This window comes from Vombatus ursinus, unplaced genomic scaffold (assembly GCF_900497805.2).
Source record: "Vombatus ursinus unplaced genomic scaffold, bare-nosed wombat genome assembly UNPS02014832.1, whole genome shotgun sequence".
Lineage (NCBI taxonomy): Eukaryota > Metazoa > Chordata > Mammalia > Diprotodontia > Vombatidae > Vombatus > Vombatus ursinus.
Genome location: NW_020954610.1, coordinates 19,224,946 through 19,245,340, shown reverse-complemented (window position 1 = coordinate 19,245,340; position 20,395 = coordinate 19,224,946). Strand labels below are relative to the sequence as shown.

The window sequence follows — 20,395 nt, the reverse complement described above, 5'->3', positions numbered from 1 at the left end:
GAATGCAGAAGCAACAAGGGAATTGCAAAGTGAACTCCAGAAGCAAGCCTATGGGTCAGGTTGTGCTTCACTGGCAGAGTGTTGGGGATGGTAAGGAAGAGGTGTTGAGTGAGCACATTAGGGATTAGCTTTCTCCAGTATTAGTTACCTCCTTAATGTCTCAGAGCATGGATACAACTCCAACTTCTTGTGCATAATTCTTATTTTGCAGAGGTTTTAGAGGTCATGGAGATCAGAAAGAAAGTCTAGTTTTCTATCTACTGGTCACAAAACCCCAATTGGAACAGAATTTTGTATTTAACATCAATTTTTAAATCAAGATTTACAGATTCCACTTTCAAAAGATTCTTACCAGTCAACCAATCTACAAACATTTATTAAACACCTTCAATGTGATAAGCACTGTTAGATACTAAGGAATACAAATAAAAAAGTCAGTTTACAGTCATGGGGAGGGGGGCAGGAAGCATGTATACATTTAAGTAAACCCAAAATATAAAAGAAAATAAAGGTAACAAAATGGGAGAGGAGCAGGGTTTCACAACTGGAGGGAGAAAGGAGTAAGATGAGAAATAAGGAAAGGCTTCAACAGCATGGCAATGCTTAAATTAAGATGAAAAGGAAGTTAGATTCCTATTTATGAGTCAGAGATGAGGAAGGGATGCATTCCAGGAATGGAGGGACAGCCTATGCAAAGGCACAGAAAAGGAGATAGAATGTCCTGTACCAGGAAGTTTAGTGAAGTAGGCCAATTTGCTGGGAAAAAAGAATGTCTGAAGAAAAATGCAGGAGACCTTAACGAAAAGGGTGGGCAACTGCACCAAGTAGATAAGGCCCCACATCTGTCACTTGGACCAGGGTCTAAGGGCACAGCAAAGAAGTGGGATCTAGAAACAAGACCTGGTGTGTTGTTCAAGAGTCCAGACAAACTCTGACAGCTTGTCACTTTGGTGTTAGGGTGACTGACTATGGCCAATCGAAACAAAAGGAAAGTGCGGATGAGGCTGGAAATAACAAAGGGTGTTGTTCAGGAAGCAAAACCATAGAGACTGGTGACCCAGCACATAGCATAGAAGACTAGAAAAGCTCAGCCTCAGAGGAAATAGGCAGAATATTGGAAAGCAGAAACAAAATAAAAGGACTTTGGGTCAGAACCCGTCTCAGAGTTCTAAGGCCCTCAGCTATATGGAGCTGAACTCAGGACAAGAAGTTACTAGATTTCATGTTACTTCATGACTTTTACTTACCAACCACAGCAACAGGGCAATAAGATCAGAACCTGACATGGGGCAACAAGTACAAAGGGAGACTCACAGAAATACCAATTAAGCATTTTAGCCCATACTTAGGATGAAGAGGTACTGGTAACTTATCAACAAATCATTATAAGTACTCTCCAAACTTTAATTTCTTCACCCCAGGTTGAACTACTTACTGTAATATTCTGAAAATTGTACATGAGAATGTTTCAATCATGTAATTTTCTGCAGGAAGCATCTAGCTAGTCTGATGTTCAACCATCTGCCTTGGCCAGAACCAAGTAAATCTTTAGAAGAAAAGAAAATCCTCATAATAGTTAACTGTTATTATGGTAATACTGAAATAGATCTGTAACCTCATCTACTTGATTTCACCCACATCAGTCCCTCTTCTGAGACTCTTGTCCATGTTGCACAGAAAATTCCCCACAGAGGTCCCACCCACTGCATCGGGGGATCTTCTTCCCTTTCTCCTGACCTCCTGAGAATATGATGAAGCCTTCATGCTATCTAGTTCACATTTATGTACTGTGCTTTAAGATTTACAAAACACTTTACATATGGAAACTCATTTAATCTGTATTCCATTTATAGCGCTAGACATTTCAAACGGATAAAAGGGGGAAAGAGATTACAGAGTATCAGCTCTTTGTTTGAGTCACTGCTTAAACCCACAAAGCAGGTTTAAAAATTTCTTGGAAATTATAATTATTGGTAAGTTACTGGGTACCTCTTTTTTCTTCAAAAATCATAGTTTGAATACCATCAGGTCAATTAAGTACATTTCCAAGAATACTGCTTAGAGTAAGACCAGACAATTTTTTTATTATAGCACTTGCACTTGGATAATAGTACCACAGCAGAACCAGTGGATTCTCTTACCAGTTCCCTATTTTCATAATTTAATAACTGTATCACATCTTTCCAACAGGCTAGTTATAAACAGTATCCCAAATATTTTGGGGCAGTTTTAAGCTTTAAGAGTTTAATAAATGGTAAACTTCTAAAACTTAAAACAGAACTAAGGTTTTTGGGACACTTTGCATATGTATTTTGTAGAGAGTGACCATTTGAGGAATGGAGGAAAAATCGTTTTATCATGATGCACTAAGCCAGGAGCTGAGAAGTGAATGGAAGATTGAAGGCATCAGTGCTGAGCTGAGGCCTCCAGGAGAACCGAACTCAGCTGTGGGAGGGTTAGGGCCCAGAACGGGGTAAGTGGGCCAATCTACTTCTAACAGTTCGACATAGCTACACAGTTAGCCTGACATGGCCATGATTACTACACATAATACCGTTTTTCTAGTCTAAAAGATTAAAATCCTAGAGCTGGACCTCACCTTATCCTTTCACTCTTTCATTTGCCTTCTCAAAATACTTGAATCATTCTCCCCTGCTCCATTCAAATGGTCAGCATTCATATTCTCTTCAAACTTAGCACTACTTAACATGAATCTTCTACTGTAGCCAGGACATTATATTCACAGTGGTTAGTGCAAAGAGCATGTTCCTTATCTCTTCTGGACATGTGATCTTTCTATTCTTTTCACTTAAAATCTATTTTCTCATCCTCTCTAATAAAAAAGTACCCATTTTTTTCAGTACTCATATCCTATATTCTAACCCACACTAATCTCTTCCATCTCTGACAGCAGACAGATACAAAGGTAGACAGATCTTGCATTCTATATCATGAATTATGACACTTAATGCTTTGCATTTCTTTTTATTTTTTTTTCATGTTACATTTGGCATTCAGACAAGACTATAATGTCCTTGGTTCCAAAGACTCTACTTTACATTTCTTTTGTTTCCTTCAGAATGACTGCCATTGCAGTCAGCATATTTTTAAAATGTACCTATGGCTTTATCAGTGTAAGGAGTTCCCAGTTAGGAACTACCTATAATAATGCAGATCTGCACCTTAATTGCAACTTTTAGTCTTAGAGAATTTCCTAGAGCACTGAGAGGTTAAATGACTTGCCCCATTATCACAGAGCCATTTTGCATCAAAGGCAGAACCTGAATCTGGGTCTTGGACTCCTAGGCCAAGCTACTATGTGAGCATCTAATAGACTGAAATGAATGACAGCTGGGCAAACGAAATAGGGAGTATTCCCTAGGGAATCCACCATCCCTCAGAATAGGTCCAGTGTCTGGGGGAAAAACAACAAGAGTTCATATCTCTAAACAAGCTTTTGTTAGGAAGAAAAGCCCAAGTAAAATAGAACAGAAAAGTGTCTGTACTGAGACTCAAGTTGGCACTACAGGAAAATGAAAGAAGGACATTTTAACTCACCTGAAAGCTGGCTATTGGTAACACAGCCGATATTTCCTCCTTGTCTGTGCTCCCCTCTTGGAGAAGAGGGGAATCTTGTGAACTCGGAACTAAGGAGAAGAAAGAATGACAATAAGATCAGTGTCCAGGCTCTTACAAATTCAGAAAAAATGGCAATGCCACCTGGAGCCCTAATTTTATATCCCTATAGTGACAGCACATTTCCAAGGAGAAAATCTAGATTCAAACATCAGAAATACAGCCTGGTTTAATCATTCTATGCCTAATCTAACGTGCCACCTGGAGTGTAAAAGTCAATATTTCTGCCATAGCTTTTTCCCTATGTATGAGGAACTATCTCTAAGAATACAGAATAAATCAATTTGCTGACTTTCTTTTAGAAAATTACTTCCTGAGAAATCATAATATTTTCTGTTGTGTGTCCCTGAGCAACCCTTCCTTATGTGTAAAAGTGGGCTAATTATATGTCTTATTCACCTCACAGGGCTTGTAAATGATAAAAAGCAGAATGCTTTAATGTTTAATGCTGAGCCCTAGCCATTACTCTCCCTCATAAACAACCATGTAAGTCATATTCTATCCAGGTACCTATACCACTCTACCTAACCTTTCCACTGTGCCCTCCAAAAGCCTAATTTTGCTTTTAACGAATTGTCCCTCATATTAAACTTCTTCATGTCATGTTCCATCTACCTAGCTATGACAGAAATCTAGACTTCCTCAGAAGATTTTGCATCTCTGGTCATTCACATTAGTACTGGATGTACCTTTTCTCCTCCCCTCACCCCACTTCCCTCAACATCCTGCATACTAACGTACTGGTTGAGGAGGTCTTGCTTCTTGCTCCTCATTACTACTTCCAGGCACTCTCCCTACTATCCTCACTCAGTAACATCTCTTCCTTTGAGATTTACTCTGTCTAGATAGCCCAAACCATCTTGTTAGCTACTATTTATTGGCCCCCATTCTTTTTTTTTTTAATTATTATTTTGGAGGCAATGGGGGTTAAGGGACTTGCCCGGGTCACATAACTAGCTAGTAAGTGTCTGAAGCTGGATTTGAACTCAGGTCTTCCTGACTCCAGGGCCAGGGCTCTATCCATTGGGCTACCTAGCTGCCCCACCCCAATTCTTTTTTTCTCTCTCAAAGAGTTCAGTACCTGGCAGAAGGAGTTCCTCCTATCTCCATTCTTTATGCTGATGACTTCAATTTAGATTTGTTGATGTCCCCAGATGCCCTTTCTCTCAAATTCATCCACCTCAACAACTCCCATAATTTATACTGTCACTCCACCTCAGCCACACATAGGTATAGTCCTACCCTTGATTTCATCATTATCCACAAATAAGAATATTTGTAGACAGGTAGAAACCTGTCCAGTCCATAACTCTGAAATTCTTCTTTTGGATCACAACTTTCTGTTTTTCCATCTCTGCCTGTGTTATTCTCTAGCTTCCTAAACCTATTCTCTCCCTTGACTACAACTTCCTGTTACTCTATTTCTCCCTGATTTTATAGGCCATTATCCCTAATCTGGCCCCATATTCTTCCCCTCAAAATCTTGGCCAGTTAACCAGTTAGTTAACCAGTTCACTGTCTTTGAAACTTAAATCTCATGCCCCAATGTCCTATTGCTATTGAGTCTTTTCCAAACTCCTGCTTTGGATTATCTGCTCTATCCACTTTCTCAGCTCCTATTGTGGTGCTTTTGTATGTCACTGGAAAAAGCCAAACAACCATCCTGATTAGGTCCAATAAAAATATGTTATACAATCTCAACTGGACCTTCCTAGTTGCAAAACAATCCTTTAACTCTTCCCCATTTTACTATCCCAATCTCTAGAGGATATTCTAAACATTCTCTCCACTCTTCAATACACCCACACCAACCGTGCTCTTCCTTCTCAGCAGAGGATCTTGCCTTATAACTACAAGATTAAGGCTAACTATCACTAGCTCCTTTCCTCCCCCAACTTCACACTTCAAATCATCTCAAAGCATACATCTCCCTTTCTCTCTTCCTTTATTCTAGTCTCAAAGGATAAGACTGTTTGCCTTGCCAACAACCCCTCTATTAGTATTCTTGAATCTATCTTCTTGAATTTGTCCCCTTGATAATACACTCTAATTTTCAACCTCTCCTCACCCAGTGGATCTTTTCTTGCTTCCTATAACCATGTCCAAATCTCCCCTACTCTTATAAAATTCTCACTTCACCCTCTCCAATTATTGTCCTATATCTCACCTCCCCTTCAAAGCTGTACTCCTAGAAAAAGCTGTATAAATTCATTGCCCCCACTCATTCCACTTACTTCTTAATGCCTTATAATCTGTATTCCATCTTCACTACTTGATTGAAACCATTCTCTCCAAAGTCATTAATGAACTTTTTATTGCTAAATTCAATGCCCTTTTCACAGGTCTCTGCCTCCTTGACCTCACCACAGCATTAGCACTGTTCACTGCTCCCTTTAGGAATACTGCTCTTTTATAGTTCTCATTTTACCTATCTAACCAATTTCTTCTCAATTTCTTTTGCAGTATCATCCTCCATGTCTATCTAAGGCAGGTATGTGTATCACAGGGCTCTATCCAGGCACTCTCCTCTTCCATTCTCTCAGTGATCTCATCAGCTCCCATGAATTCAACTGCCATCTTCATGCAGATGACTCCCATGTATATATATCTAACCCTCACCTATCTGCTGAGTTCCAGTCTCACATTTCCATCTGCCACCAAGATTTCTCTCCTTGAATGGCCTTTAGGGTCCTCAAAACTAATCCACATATTCAAAACTTAACTTTTCTTTCCCCCAAACTAATTGTTCCTACTAACATCTACTACATCTACTACATTTTCTACATCTAGCGAGATAACACAATTCTTCAAATCACCTAGGTTGGCATATTCTGCGTCATCTCTGACACATCAATCTCACTCACCTACCATCCAGTCAGTTTAAAAGTTTTGTTGACTCAGCCTTCTCAACACCTCTCAAATCTGTCCCTTCTCTCCACAACAACTCTAATTCAGGACCATATCACTTCTATGGATTACTGCAAGAGCCTGTTAATTGGCCCCCCTGCATCCACTCTCCTTCTCCAATCTAACCTCCATAAAACTGCCAAACTGATATTCCTAAAAGGCAGATCTAACCATGTCACTCCCCTGAACAAGACACTTCAGTAATTCTTCAGCATATCAACTTCTGTTTAACATGTAAAGCCCTTCCTTCACTATCTGGCTGCAGCCTACCTTCCAGACTGATTACATATTACTCCCCCTCCTACACTCTACATTCCTGCCAACCTGGGCTACTGGCTGTTTCCCCCATGTAAGATATTCCAGTTCCCACCACGGTGCATTTGTACAGGCAGTTTCTTTATCCCTGTGCCTGAAACATTCTCTATCCTCACCTCTACCTCTTGGAATTCCTACAGCCATCCTATCTTCTTTCAAGGCTCAGCTCAAACACCACTTCCTTCAAGTAGCCTTTGTTCTAGTAGTTATTATTATCCTTCCTCAGCCTTGAAATCACTCTGTATTTCTTTTGTAGCTATCCTATATCTACTTATCTGTGAACATGTTGATTCCCCCAAGCAGAATGTGTATTCTTTGAGGATATGGATTGCCTCATTTTTGTATCTGTATTCCCAGGCCCTACCACTGGGCCAGGAACACAGGAAGAATATTCATAATTACTTACTGATTCATTGATACTCAAAAGTAAAACTCTAGAGGGAACCCCTGTAAGAATTTAGAGGGGCAGCTAGGCGGCACAGTGAATAGAGCACCGGCCCTGGAGTCAGGAGGACCTGAGTTCAAATCCGAACTCGGACCAAACACTTGACACTTATTAGCTGTGTGACCCTGGGCAAGTCACTAACCCAGGGATTGCCTAAAAATTAAAAAAAAAAAATTTACAAAAGAGATGAATATTTAACTGTTTTCTCTGTCTTTCCACTCCCACAAAAATAGCCCATAAAGAATGTTCTGCCATTTTACAGTCAGATGCTACACAAATAGGTAGCAAGAAGGCAGGGGAAGGATGAGAGAAGGGGAGGAGGGACAGACAAAGAACAGACACAGCTGGATAACGTAAGATAAGAGGATCAATTTGAGATTAAAAAGGTTCTTACTCCCAGTCCCTAGATGCTAGGTAATATGTGTCTTCTAGAGACCTCCCTTCACACCCTGAAGAGAGTTTGCTCTCTCCCTCTGTCCTTCTGCAGCTCTCACCTTCTTCCTCAAGCATTTGGGTCAAATCCTCCACCAACGTGACCACCTCCTCAATGTTCTCTGGATGCTGTGCCTTCACCCAAATCCTGATCTCACTGGGTAAGATGGTCAGGAATTGCTCCAGCACCAGCAGCTCCAGGATCTGCTCCTTTGTGTGAATCTCTGGCCTCAGCCACTGAAGGCAGAGTTCCCAGAGCTGGTTCACAGCCTCCCGGGGTCCAGCTTTCTCTGGGTATGGAAAACATCTGAAGCTCTGGCGAGAAGCCTCAAGGTTAAATTTTTCTCTTCCTAGGGTGGTTACCTGTTCCCTTGACTCATCCCTATCTTGTTCATGCATTGCCAGGATTTGGGGGTTCAAAGAGATGGTCATCATGTTATTCAGGGCCAGCATCTCTCCACCTGGGACTGTCACCATGGACTTCAAATCCGAATTCCCAGAAGAGAGCCAGTTCCCTTCAGCCTCAGACTGGATACCTGCATACATTCTCGAGGGGTGCTGTGGACAAAGATACACACATATATATGTATCATGGTTAACTGAAAGAACCAAGATTTCTTAGTCACACACCATCTGACTTCAGCATCCTGAGATTGTTAAGAGATTGTAGACATACAAATAGCCCAGAAAGTGAGTAGTGGACAACAGCGGCATATTGTTGTTATGCAAGGTGTTAATGTCACAGCATCATTTCAGATATACACAACTGTTCACAGTAACACACACATATATACATGTACACATACTTAAATTTAGCAATTTTAAATTCACATTTCCTTACAACTACCTGTGGGCTAATTAGGAAAAGTCTTATGATCCGCATTGTGCAGATGAAGAAACTGAGATCTGAGTTGGGTTAACTGATTTACCCGAAGCTGTACAAGTAATTATCACAACCAGGCTCAGAAACCCAGGACTTGAACTCAGATCTCTCCTGGCTCAGTGCCCTTTATCCTAGACTATGCTGTTTTTTAATAGAAATACACACATGCAGACAAACACACAAAGAGATTCCTTCTCCCACCACTCCAGGCTGCTCATAGCTGAAAAATGCATGCATTTTGCTTGTGATGCAAACTCCGCTAGGACAGAGACTGTGTCTCTTAGTCGAGGACCGTCGCGGTCTCTCCACCCAGCCCCTTCTCCAAGGCAGGGAGCAGCTCCCGCCCGCCCAGCTGGGTCTGCGGGTGAGCCCCAGGGGCGCGAAAGGAAGACCCAGGGCGAGACGACGGTACAGGAGGCAGGTGGGGGCAAAACTCTTCCCAAGACGAAGTTTTCGTCCAACGCCGCCGGGGTCCCCCTGGCCCGAGGCCCACACTCGGCCCCTGCGGGAGAAGCTCTTCTGCCGACAGAAGCCGACCACTCCGACCAGGGACCCGCAAGGCGTCAGCAGATCAGGGGTTGAGGAGGGGGATCTGGGTCACCAAAAACCTTGGGGCTTGTGTCCATCAGAGTTCAAAGTGTTACCGACCATACACCAAACAGCCGCAGGCAGAACCGACAATTACGAGCAGAACAACAGCGCTGCGTGCGCATCCGCGCCCTACCCACGGTAATGACCCGAGCCGATTCGCCCGGAACTACGATTCCCAGAATCCTCCGGGCACAAACGTCTCTGAAGTCCGGGGGGGGGGGGGAACCCAAAACCCTGGGCTTGGAATCAGAAGACTTTCTTTTCAGTGTCAGTTCCCAGTTGTGGGTGCCGGCTCCTACTCTTAGCAGCAGCTGCCATCATTTTTTCTTTTTTTCCGGCAAAAATGAGTTAGGCTAGATGAGTTGTGAGCCTTTTTGTGATTGTCATGGAACCCTTTTGCAGTCTGCTTTAGTCCCCGTCAGAATAATGTTTTTGAATGCCTAAAATAAACTACACAATATTACAAAATAAATCAATTACACTGAAATTCATTTATCCAACCCCTACCCCTTTTTTAAAGTTCACGGACCCCAGATCATCAGATAAACTCCACACAACTAACGCTTTAGTTTCTCACCTCTAGGTTAGATTATTAGGACAGCTCCCTACCGGCCTCCTGGTCTCATCATCCCCATTGCTGACAAAAGGATTTTCCTTTAAGGATGTATCAGACTGTGTCCCTCCTGTCCTCAGTAAACTCTATAAAATTCAAACTGCTGGAGTTAGCTTTAAAGCCATTCTCAATCTTGACTCAACCTATTTTGCCTCTCCCTTTAGTTCCTCGTGAATAGAGATTTTCACTTACTGTCTTTAAATCTCAGCATCTAGTACAGTGGATTGATTGAGAATGAATGAATGAGAAATCTCTAACAATCTGTTCAAAAGGAAGGTTCTGCAAGCATGATTATCCTTCCTCCTTTTACAGAGGATGAAACTAAGACACAGAGGAGCTAAATGACTTTTTCTAGTGTCTAAGTTAGCTAGTAAGAGTGAAAGCTGGTTTCAAACCTGTCTGTGTCAGCTCAGTGCACTTTTCATTAAATTATATGTACTCTAAAGTGTACTTTTGGGGGCAGCTGGGTGGCAGTGGATAGAGCATCGGCCCTGGAGTCAGAGGGACCTGAGTTCAAATGTGATCTCAGACACTTGACACTTAATAGTCATGTGACCCTGGGCAAGTCACTTAACCCCATTGGCTAGCAAAAAAACCCAAAAAAATAAAGTGCGCTTTCCTTTCAAAAGGAAAAAAAGAGTGTCTGTAGGGAATATGTATATAGTATTATTGGTTATCTCCAACAGAGGCAGCTCCAACAGTGGAACCATAGTTTGCTGAGTCTGGAGTCAGAAAGACCTGAGTTCATATCTGTCTTCAGACACTTAGTTGTGTGACCCTAGGCAAGTCACTTAACCTCTGTGTGCTTCAGTTTCCACATCTGTAAAATAGGGATAATATTTACCTATCTTGCAGTGTTGTGAGAATCAAATGACATATTTATAAATCATGTAACACAGTGTTTAGCATATTGTAGTTACTATATAAATGCTTATTCCCTGTCTCACTATCTCAAGGAAAAATTAGAAACAATACAAAGGTTTGATTGTTTTAGGAAGAGCTAAACAAACTATATCATATCAAACCACTGTGAAGCATGGTATAAGGAGTATTGGCTCTTCAGTCAGATATAAAATACTCCCCTGAGGGCAGGCAGTGTTTCATTTTTATCTTTTTATCTAGCACAGTGCTTGATAAGCACTTAATGCTTGTTGACTGATTAATGAAATTACAATGTAATTATCCCCTTACCAACAGATTTAGAACAGCTGGGATAAAACCTATTAGACAAGATGGAAATCTTTGATTTGTTTTGATAACCTGAGTTTTAAAAATACTGTGGTTTAAAAAGATAGTATTACCTTCCTTTTACCCTGCTCTGTTCTTCCCTCCTTTCCCAGCCATTGCCAAGCCAGCCGGGGGATATATCATTGATGTGTTGCTTTAACTTTCCCATTATCACTTGAAGTTTCCTAATATTCTTTTTCTCTAAAAATAGTTTATTTAAAAATGTAAAAACCATTTTTAGTTCTTTGGTCATGTAAAAAACTGGCAGCAACTGGATCTGGCTATTGCCAATCCCTGGTCTAGACTTAAGTAAATGACAGATAAAGAAAATAAGGAAAAAAAAAAAAGAAAGAAAGAAAATAACAACACAGATTAAACTTAAAAAGATGTAATGAGAACTGCTTGTTAAAACATTTACAAGCATATTCCTGGATGTAGTCCATCTGAGCTGGGTGACTGAAATTTATCTGGGCAACTAGTTACTCTCTTGCTCTCTTTCCTTAATTACCATGGTTAGCAACTCCCCATCAGCTGTTTTTGTTCTGTCTTTTTCAGTGTAAAGATATTGTACAAAAATTCTTTTTTTTGGTAGCTATTCTGGGTAACTCCTGGGGCTAATTGCTGTGCTAAATGACCTGTTTCTGAGAAAAGATACAGAAATATAACTATGCACAGTTAGATCTCCCATTTTCACCTTGTCATTTCTCCATAAATCTACTTCCCCAGGAAAATGAGGCTAAATCATTTTAGTAGAAAGAGGTAGACAATATAGGGAGATAATGTGCAAAAACACAAGGTGTAAGGATACAAGACAAAATCCAATTATCTGATGAACTCTATTCACCCTATATCACCTTGCTGCCATCTCCAAATAACTCCATCTACTTCTCTGGATAACCAGAAAAGAAGTGGATCTCATTCAGTCAATGAGAGATCACACATAACTACCACAATGCTATCCATGGAATAGTAAAAGAAGAAAACAGCATCCAATGCATTGGGTAGATCCTCTATAAAAGATTTATTGGGCTAACATGATGGAAAAGGAAAACGTGAACTGATCCAACCATTCTGAAGAGTAATTTGGAACTATGCCCAAAGGGCTATAAAACTGTGCTTACCCTTTGATCCAGCAATACCACTACTAGGTCTGTACCCCAAAGAGATCATAAAAAGGGAAAACGGCCCACATGTACAAAAATATTTATAGTAGTTCCTTTTGTGGTGGCCAAGAATTGGAAATTGAGGGAATGCCCATCAACTGGGGAATGGCTGAACAAGTTGTAGTATATAAATGTAATGGAATACTATTGTTCCATAAGAAATAATGAGCAGAACCAATGCTGAGTGAAGTGAGCAAAACCAGAACATTGCACACTGTAACAACATTTTGCTATGACCAACTCTGATAGACTTAGCTCTTCTCAGCAATGCAATGATCTGAAACAATTCCAAGGGATTCATCATGGAAAATGCTGTCCACGGCCAGAGAAAGAACTATGTAGTATGAATGCAGATTGAAGCATATTATTTTCTCTCTTTTTTTTCTATCTCATTGCTTTTTCCCTTTTGTTCTGATTCTTCTTTCCCAACATGACTAATGTGGAAGCATGTTTAATATGATTGTACACGTATAGCCTATACAGATTGCAGCTGTGTTGGGGAGTGGGGAGAAAAAAATTTGGAACTCAAAATCTTGTAAAAGTCAATGTTGAAAACTATCTTTGCATGTAATTTGAACAAAATAAAATACTATTAAATGGAAAAGAAGACTTATTGAAAGACACAGAATAATAGCTATCATTTAAATAGTGCCTGCAGGCACTGTGCTAAGTGCTATATATATGTGTGTATGTATATATGCACATATATGTGTATATCTATATCTACCTATTTATCTATCTATCTAAAATCTCATTTCATCCTTGCAATGACTCTGGGAGGTAGGTGCTATTATTATTCCTTTTTTTACAGATGAGGAAACAGAGACAAATAGATACAATGACTTGCCCAGGGTCACACACCTAGTAAATGTCTGAGGTTGAATCCAAACTCAGATCTTCCTAACCCCCAGGTCCATTGCTCTATCTACTGTGCCACCATGAATAGCATAGGATAAGCATAGACGGTGCCATCTGCACTATTGCAAAGAATATCTTTGCCACTGAGAACCTGGTATTCATGAAAATTTTGGAATATGTATGCCTTGGCAATAGTATGTATGTGCCATTTTGTAGGAAGCAGAGTGGCACAGTAGATGGAAAGTTAGACCTGGATTCAGAAAGACCTGAATTCGAATCCAACCTTAGACACCTACTAGCTGTGTGATGCTGGGCTATCTGCTTTGATTTCCTTTTCTGCAAAATGGGGATAATAGTAGCATCTACCTCCCAGGGTTTTTGTTAAGATAAAATGATACAATATTTGTAGTGTTTTGCAAACCCTAAAGGGTTATATATATAAAGCTAGCTATCATTATTACTATCTTTAAACTCATCCCAAGAAGAACTTGGTTGCAGAACATTGGCACCTTTGTTTCTCTAGTTTCTGGTCTGTTCCGCCCTCCTTTTGCAGGCATTGCCAATCCAGTCACCGGGATATGCTACTGATGTGTTGCTCTGACTTTCCCCCTCATTGATTGAATCTTCCTAATATTATTTTTCTCTAAAAATAATAATACCAGTTCTCATTGCTCCATGTCCCACACAGTGAAACTTGATTTGAAGTTTCAATAATAACAGTTACCATTTATATAGTTAAAGGCAGCTTGGTTTAATGAAGAAAATGCTGGAGTTGTAACCTGGAAGACCTGAGTTCATGTTCTGTTTCTGACAGATTCTAGTTGTGTGGTCCTGGATAAATCTTATAACATCTTGGTATTCTAGGCTAGTGCTAACACACTCAAATAGAAACCAAAGGCCAATAATCCTTATGTAAGGATCCCTGTAGGCCACATACTGACTTAGTTTTAAAAATGTCTTATAATCTTATATTTTATTATATATTTTTAAAAAATATTTCCTAATTACATCTTAATCTGGTTTGGGCCAGGAATGTTGTGGACTACATTTGGTCTACCAGGCTGCCTGTCAGATACCTCTCCTTTAAGCACCTTCCCTCTGTTCACACTAATCCATGTACCCTGGCCTATTTACTATATTCCTCACACAAGACACTTCACTTCCCTCTGGTGCATTTGCACAGGCCTATAATGTTTTCCCTCTTCGTCTTTGATGCCTACCTTCCCTGGCTTCAATTTTCAATTTCTACAATAGGCCTTTCTAGGTTCTCCTCTCCCCTAGTCTCTTTCTTCTTAAGTTACCTTCCATTTATACCTTATATATCTTGTATGTACATAGTCATTGACTTGTGTTCCTCATTAGAAAGTGACCTTCCTGAGGTCAGGCATCATGTTTCTGTCTTTATCCCCAGTGACTGGCACATAGTAAGTGTTTAATAAATGCTTGTTGACTAACTGATTCTTTAAGAGTTTATGTTGCAGAGGGGGTGCCAATTTGTAATGATGGAAGGAGTTTCTTCACCTAGGAGTTCCCAGTGAAATACTAGGTCCTGTCCCTATGTCCAACGTTTGTATATTACTTTAAGGTTTGCAAAGAACTTTACAGATACTATTTCATTTGATCTTTACAACCCTCCAAGGTAGGTGTTATTATTATCCCATTTAGTAGATGAAAAAACTGATTCCAAAAGAGATTAAGTGACTTGCATTAAGGACCACAACTAGCAAGAGTCCACAGCAAGATTCTAACTCGAATCTTCATGACTTCGAATCCAACACTTTATCTACTTGAGTCTAAGTTACAGAAAAATTTATTTGAAGTTACATCCATGAAGATGTAATGAATGTAATAAATGTAGCATATTGCCTGCCACATAATAAATTGGGATAAGTGATTTCCTAAAGTCACACAGCTACCAAAAGACAGAGTTGGGATTTAAACACAGGTCCTGTGAGTTTAAAAATCCAGGGCCCTTTGCATTATGCCACACTGCCTACTCACAACTTTGTAGGATTAGCAGGGGAACATAGAGTGAAAGAGGCTCACTGGCCAATTAGTCTTTTCCGAAAAGGAGTAATTAGTTCAGTGATGCTCTCCCTCTGAGGTTGGAGTATCAAATCCTGTTGAAGCTATGTCCCAAATTCTTCAGGAGCCACTACTTCTTATCTGTTGGAGGAGGGTTCCTCAGCTCTATTATGTTGCATTATACTTATCAGACAGCTTCTTCTGAGATTTCAGCAGTAATTTGTTTGTATTTATTTATTTTATTCTGTATTTACCAAACACCAATTAACAAGAGCATTTCTATATCCAAGGAAGAACAGAAAAAAAGGGATTGCAAATGTAACCCCAGTTCCCGCCCTCCCAAGCCTGGGATGGTTTGAATATTGCAGTATATGTAGAAAGAGATGTGACTCCTGATTGGTAGAGAGAAAACTGAGACCAGCACCAAATACACACATAAGCGACTTACTGAGTTGTTTTCACACAATTTTCAGAAGTTATGCATGGACAGGGGACAATTCAAAGAGCCAATTGAGACAGGGAAAGACTGACTTTGCAATGAAGGATATGCATAGGAAGCTGGCCCCATTTTGTCCCTGTACTTGCTAGAAATTTCAGATGCTGCAGAAAATAGACTTTATCTCGGTAAGACTGTTCTCCTTCTCCCAGTTTTAGCTAAGACTTATCTCACTCCCAGATGAAGGGTTCATTCATTCTTTGGATTCTTTGGTAAATAATTTGAATTTTTTCTCCAATTGCTATTTGCTGTTTTGCTTGGATAAATGGGTTAACTCAATATTTGCTATTTTGGGTAGCCATCATTTGGTGAGAAGGTGGTAAGTCGTTGAATATAACCCACCTCCCTCTTGAGAGAATTAAGGAAGCAGCTTTTGTTCTGAACTAATCATTTCTTAGACTACCATTATTTGAAGGGAAAGATGGATATGGTTATCTATCTTCTCTAGCCCTATGCCCCTTTTAGAAAATGGAGGAAAGAATACTTAGCCTTAGCAACAATCTGGGGTCTGCTTGCCCTTCTCTTCCAACTAACGTACTGTTGTGAGCTTGGGCCTCAGTGTTCCTTCTGTCCACAAAGGTGGAACAGACCCGGTCATATCTATTCATGCCACCCATAACCCATATCTATATATTTAGACAACCCATGTGGGCACATATATTATACATTTGAGAATCTCTTCTATGAACAGCTTGCCTCTTTTTTTAAAGCACATAATACACTCATCATTTTAGTTGCAAACCAGTTTTGCTCATTTATGTACTCACCACCCTCTGTTCTCTTCTGTTTTTTTAATCTTTCAACTTTATCGTTCACCCTGCCTTTTACCCCTAAACCTTCCCCAAATTAAAAAAAAAACCTCTCCTGCATCAAACAAACCTCATCATGCAAAACAATAATTGCAACCACACATACGCCACATCCAAATATATACATCACAATCTGCATATTCATCATCTATTTGCCAGGAAGTAGGTAGTATGGTTCATTGTGCATCCTTTTCCAGCAGTAGGTTGCTCTGTGTACCTCCCAGATGTGAAGTAATAATAACTAAAATTTATATAGCAGTTGAGGCTTTACAATCTTTTCTCTTTCCATGTATTATCCTATTTGATTCTCACAATGGCTCTATTATTATCCCCATTTTACAGATGAGGAAAATGAGGTAGACAGAAGTTAAGGAACTTGTTCCCTGGGTCATATAGCTAGTAAGTATGTGAGGCAGGATTCAAACTCGGGCTTTCCTAACTCCAGGACTCTGGTGCTATCTATTATATTATCTAGCTGTCTCTACATGGAGAATTTCAGGAGAGGATTCCACTCTGTTCTGAAAGTCTTATATTCAGTCCTCTGTAAATATCTTTAGAATTTTAAACTCAGGTTACCTGGATCCTTCCCAAATGACCTTGGCTACTCTCCTGCATTAACCAAACTCACCTTCATAATATCTATTTCCCACAAATTTCCTTAGACCTGGGATAGTTGTTGGCAGTGACTCTGGCCTCTCCTTCCATTCTAGATGGAAGAAAGCCATAAGAAGTTTGTTGTTTAAGCCATGGGATACTGTCATTCACTTTAACCTCCCAGGGATGATTTCCTTTGATTTAAGGTATCACAGAATGCAGACACCTTTTACTCTCCCACCTGACTTTCTTAGGGTTTTTAATGGACACATCACCCTTGGCTTCGGGTCCTGAATGATTCCCTCTCTGAGATTCTGGGTTCTGATAGGTAAACTTTAACCTTAGCCCAGCCACCTCCAAATTCCATCCTGCTTGCTTTCCAATTTTAACTGTGCTGTGTTCCCTTAATGGAATGTAGCAAGCTCTTTGAGGATAGGCACTGTCTTGGTTGCGTGTATTTGTATCCCCATTGCCTGATATATGTATCAGGTAAGCATTTAACAAATACCTTTTTCCTTCTTTCTTTCCTTCCCTCCCTCCCTCCTTCTTCCTTCCTTCCTTCCTCCCTCCCTTCTTTCCTTCTTGCCTTCTTTCTCATCTGTTCTCATAGAACGCTTCACTGAAGTAATGGCACAGACAGAGAATGTAGACTTCAATTCTGTCTTAGAAAGTGAAGCATAAGTGACAACTGTGTCCCAGTCATTTTTTTGGAAATTCAATTTCTTAAATTCTGAATTTAACAAATTCAGACACATTTAATGAAACAAAATGAGAATTCCTATACATAGTAGAACAGAAGGAGAGAATTATACATGAAGCTATGAATCTCTATTAGCTAGAGCTTGCTTTTCTTTTTAAGTACATAATACATTTTACATGTAACTTTCCAAATTGTCTCACTTGTCCTTCCATGCTTCCTTCTGTTTTTTTCTCATTTTTTTTGGTATCTCTGTCCCTAGCCCCCCTCTCCTTCCTATCTTTTCCATCCCTACCTTGCAAATCAAAAGGAAATCAAAACCCTTGTAACAAATATGCAGAGCCAAACAAAAACAATTCCCTCACTGGCGATGTCCAAAAATGCATGTCTCATTTTACATCTTTAGTCTATCAACTTTCAGTTAGAAGGTGGGTAGTATGCCTTATTATCAGCATACTATTCCATTCATTCCAGTCAGGAGACATGAGAAAAATATCTTTATAGCTTTTGAATGGGTGGACTTGAAGGGATAAGTGAGCTTGAAATTTCTCCCCAAAAGTTGCTGGTGTCAAATGAGCAGTGGATACCTTGGCTCTAGTATCTCTAGGTCCACCATCTATCAATGGAGTGTCATCACTAATTGGAACCAATTGCAGCCTATTGAGATACTAGCAGGATACTACAAACAAGCTGGGCTCTAATAAGTGCATATTTTGACCATCCAGGCAGCCTATCCAGAGATTTATAGAAGAGGGAGAAGCAAACCTCAGAGGGAGAGCCTGAGAAAGTTGATTTAGGTGACTCCCAAGATTCTGGTGACTAGAAGGAGAAAAGGAGTTCAGGCAGAAGCTCAACAAGAGAACAGGTGTGTTCCCATTGCATGAGTGGGATGTGCCCAGGGAGCAACCCACAGAATCCAACTCACTGACTCCCAACCTTTCTAGGAAGGCTCTTATTACTTTATCTGTAATAGATTACCTCAAAGATCACATTAAAGACCTGCTGGTAAATGGCATCATCACAGACGTCAGTAGCCCATATACACAACCTACAGTGATTGTGTAGCAGAAAAATAGAAAGATACACATGTGTATAGACTATTAAACTTTGAACAAGAGAACCAGGAACCAGGAGACAAGAGTCCACTATCTCCTAGACCAAGAAGAGACAAAAACAGTACTTACACTCAAGGAGCTTTCATTCTGATAAAGACCCACATGTGGAGTCGTCTTAATTGATTATCATATCCTTTGTTTAAAATTTTGATTTTTTTTTTTTTTTGGTGGGGGGAAGACTAAGTCTCCCAGGTTGAAAGTGCCACAGCTATTCACTGAAAGTCCCAAAGCTAATCAGCAGCCTGGTGCCTCTCTCCTCCTAGGGGCTTACCAGATTAGTGTGAGATTTAGTGCTTTAGACCCAATATAGCTCGGAAATCCTGAACTCAAGATCCTTATCATTCTCAGTCTCTTCCAGTTGCAGGGATTATAGGTGTGGGCCACTATGCTCAACATATGTTTCTTTTTAAAAGCAATTTTAAGTATTTTCATAGTTTTATATTTAAGTACTGGCAAGCTTGGACTGGTTACATTTCGAAGGAGCCTAAGGCACTAGAGACTGCTATATGTCTTCCCAGCTAAGAAAAGAAGCTATTCTTTCTTAGGAGAGGAGAAAGGCGGAAGCTCTGCCTCTTCCTTCCCTTCTTTCCTCCCTTTCCTCTACGTGGACGGCAGTAGCACTAGCAATAGTGGTAACATTATCAATTCATCTCCTCCAATCTAGGCCTCTAGAGGAGCCTAAAGAGACAAAAGCTAAAGCAGCAAAGTATAATACTGTTTTTTTGTTTGTTTTATTGCTAGCACTTACTCAGATGAATCTGAATCTGAAGGAACTATGATCCTTAGTCTCTTCCACTGTCATATAGTATATTCTTAAATTCTATTAATAATTGCATATGACAGATCCAATCTTATTTCTCATAAACACTTGTGATGGATCCTGCCCTTTGCATATCCTTATGTTCTTCTGTTCACAGTGTGAGGGCTTGCAACAGCTCTGGGAACCACACAAGACAAAGAAACCCTTACAACTCCATTTGTAGCCACAGTAGTAAAACCTTGCATTAGCTTCCTCTCTTCCTGAGCTGGGAAGAAATGCAAATCTCAAGGACTTTAGTGAGTTAGGTCTCCTCACGAGACAGCAAGTCCAAGTCTTACCAGAAGGGCTATTATACATATAAAACTTTCTTTGCTGTCCTGAGTATCTTGGAATGTTTGTGTTTATTGATTATCTTTAAGTTAGCAATTAAAAACGTAAATAATAATACTTAGAGTTATCTGCCTCACAAAGTTGTTTTGAGGATCCAATGATATAATGTATGCAAAGTACTATACGAATTTTAAAGCAACATAAAAATTTGAACTATTATTATGATAGGTGGTTCTTCTTGTTCCATCTCCCCTCCAGATAGACAGTAGCCTTAGGGAGAAGAGAACCAGCTATGAAATCAAGAAATAAGACTCTGAGAACCAATCTGATAAAGCTGTCACACTACCAGGGGGAAGTTCATGAGGACTCTATGAAAAGGGGATTTCCAAGCCCTACAGTACCAGAAGTTGTGAGTTGCTGTGGCCACATGTGTTCTCTATATGGGCACTCCACTACCATTGTACTCTAAATCTGAGTCCACTCTTCCCACAGATGCTGT

At 40.1% G+C, this 20,395-nt stretch overlaps 1 protein-coding gene across 7 annotated transcripts in view; it reads right to left on the bottom strand.

Moving 5' to 3' along the window:
• LOC114025739 (zinc finger protein 184-like) overlaps positions 1–20,395 on the bottom strand; it is a 48,866-nt gene that overhangs the window by 22,472 nt on the left and 5,999 nt on the right. For 2 of the 7 annotated variants that reach the window (XR_003567066.1, XM_027839222.1), the window contains exons 1-3: positions 8,784–9,306; positions 7,798–8,293; positions 3,559–3,647 (exon numbers count right to left, since the gene is read on the bottom strand). Coding sequence is in view for 6 of the 7 variants with exons in the window: in XM_027839222.1 (XP_027695023.1) it covers positions 3,559–3,647; positions 7,798–8,293; positions 8,784–8,855 (657 nt within the window). In the remaining variant the exon portion in view is untranslated. Of the gene's footprint in view, positions 1–3,558; positions 3,648–7,797; positions 8,294–8,582; positions 9,339–20,395 lie in introns of those variants that run through there. The other 5 variants (XM_027839226.1, XM_027839225.1, XM_027839223.1 and 2 more) reach the window with 5 other exon arrangements.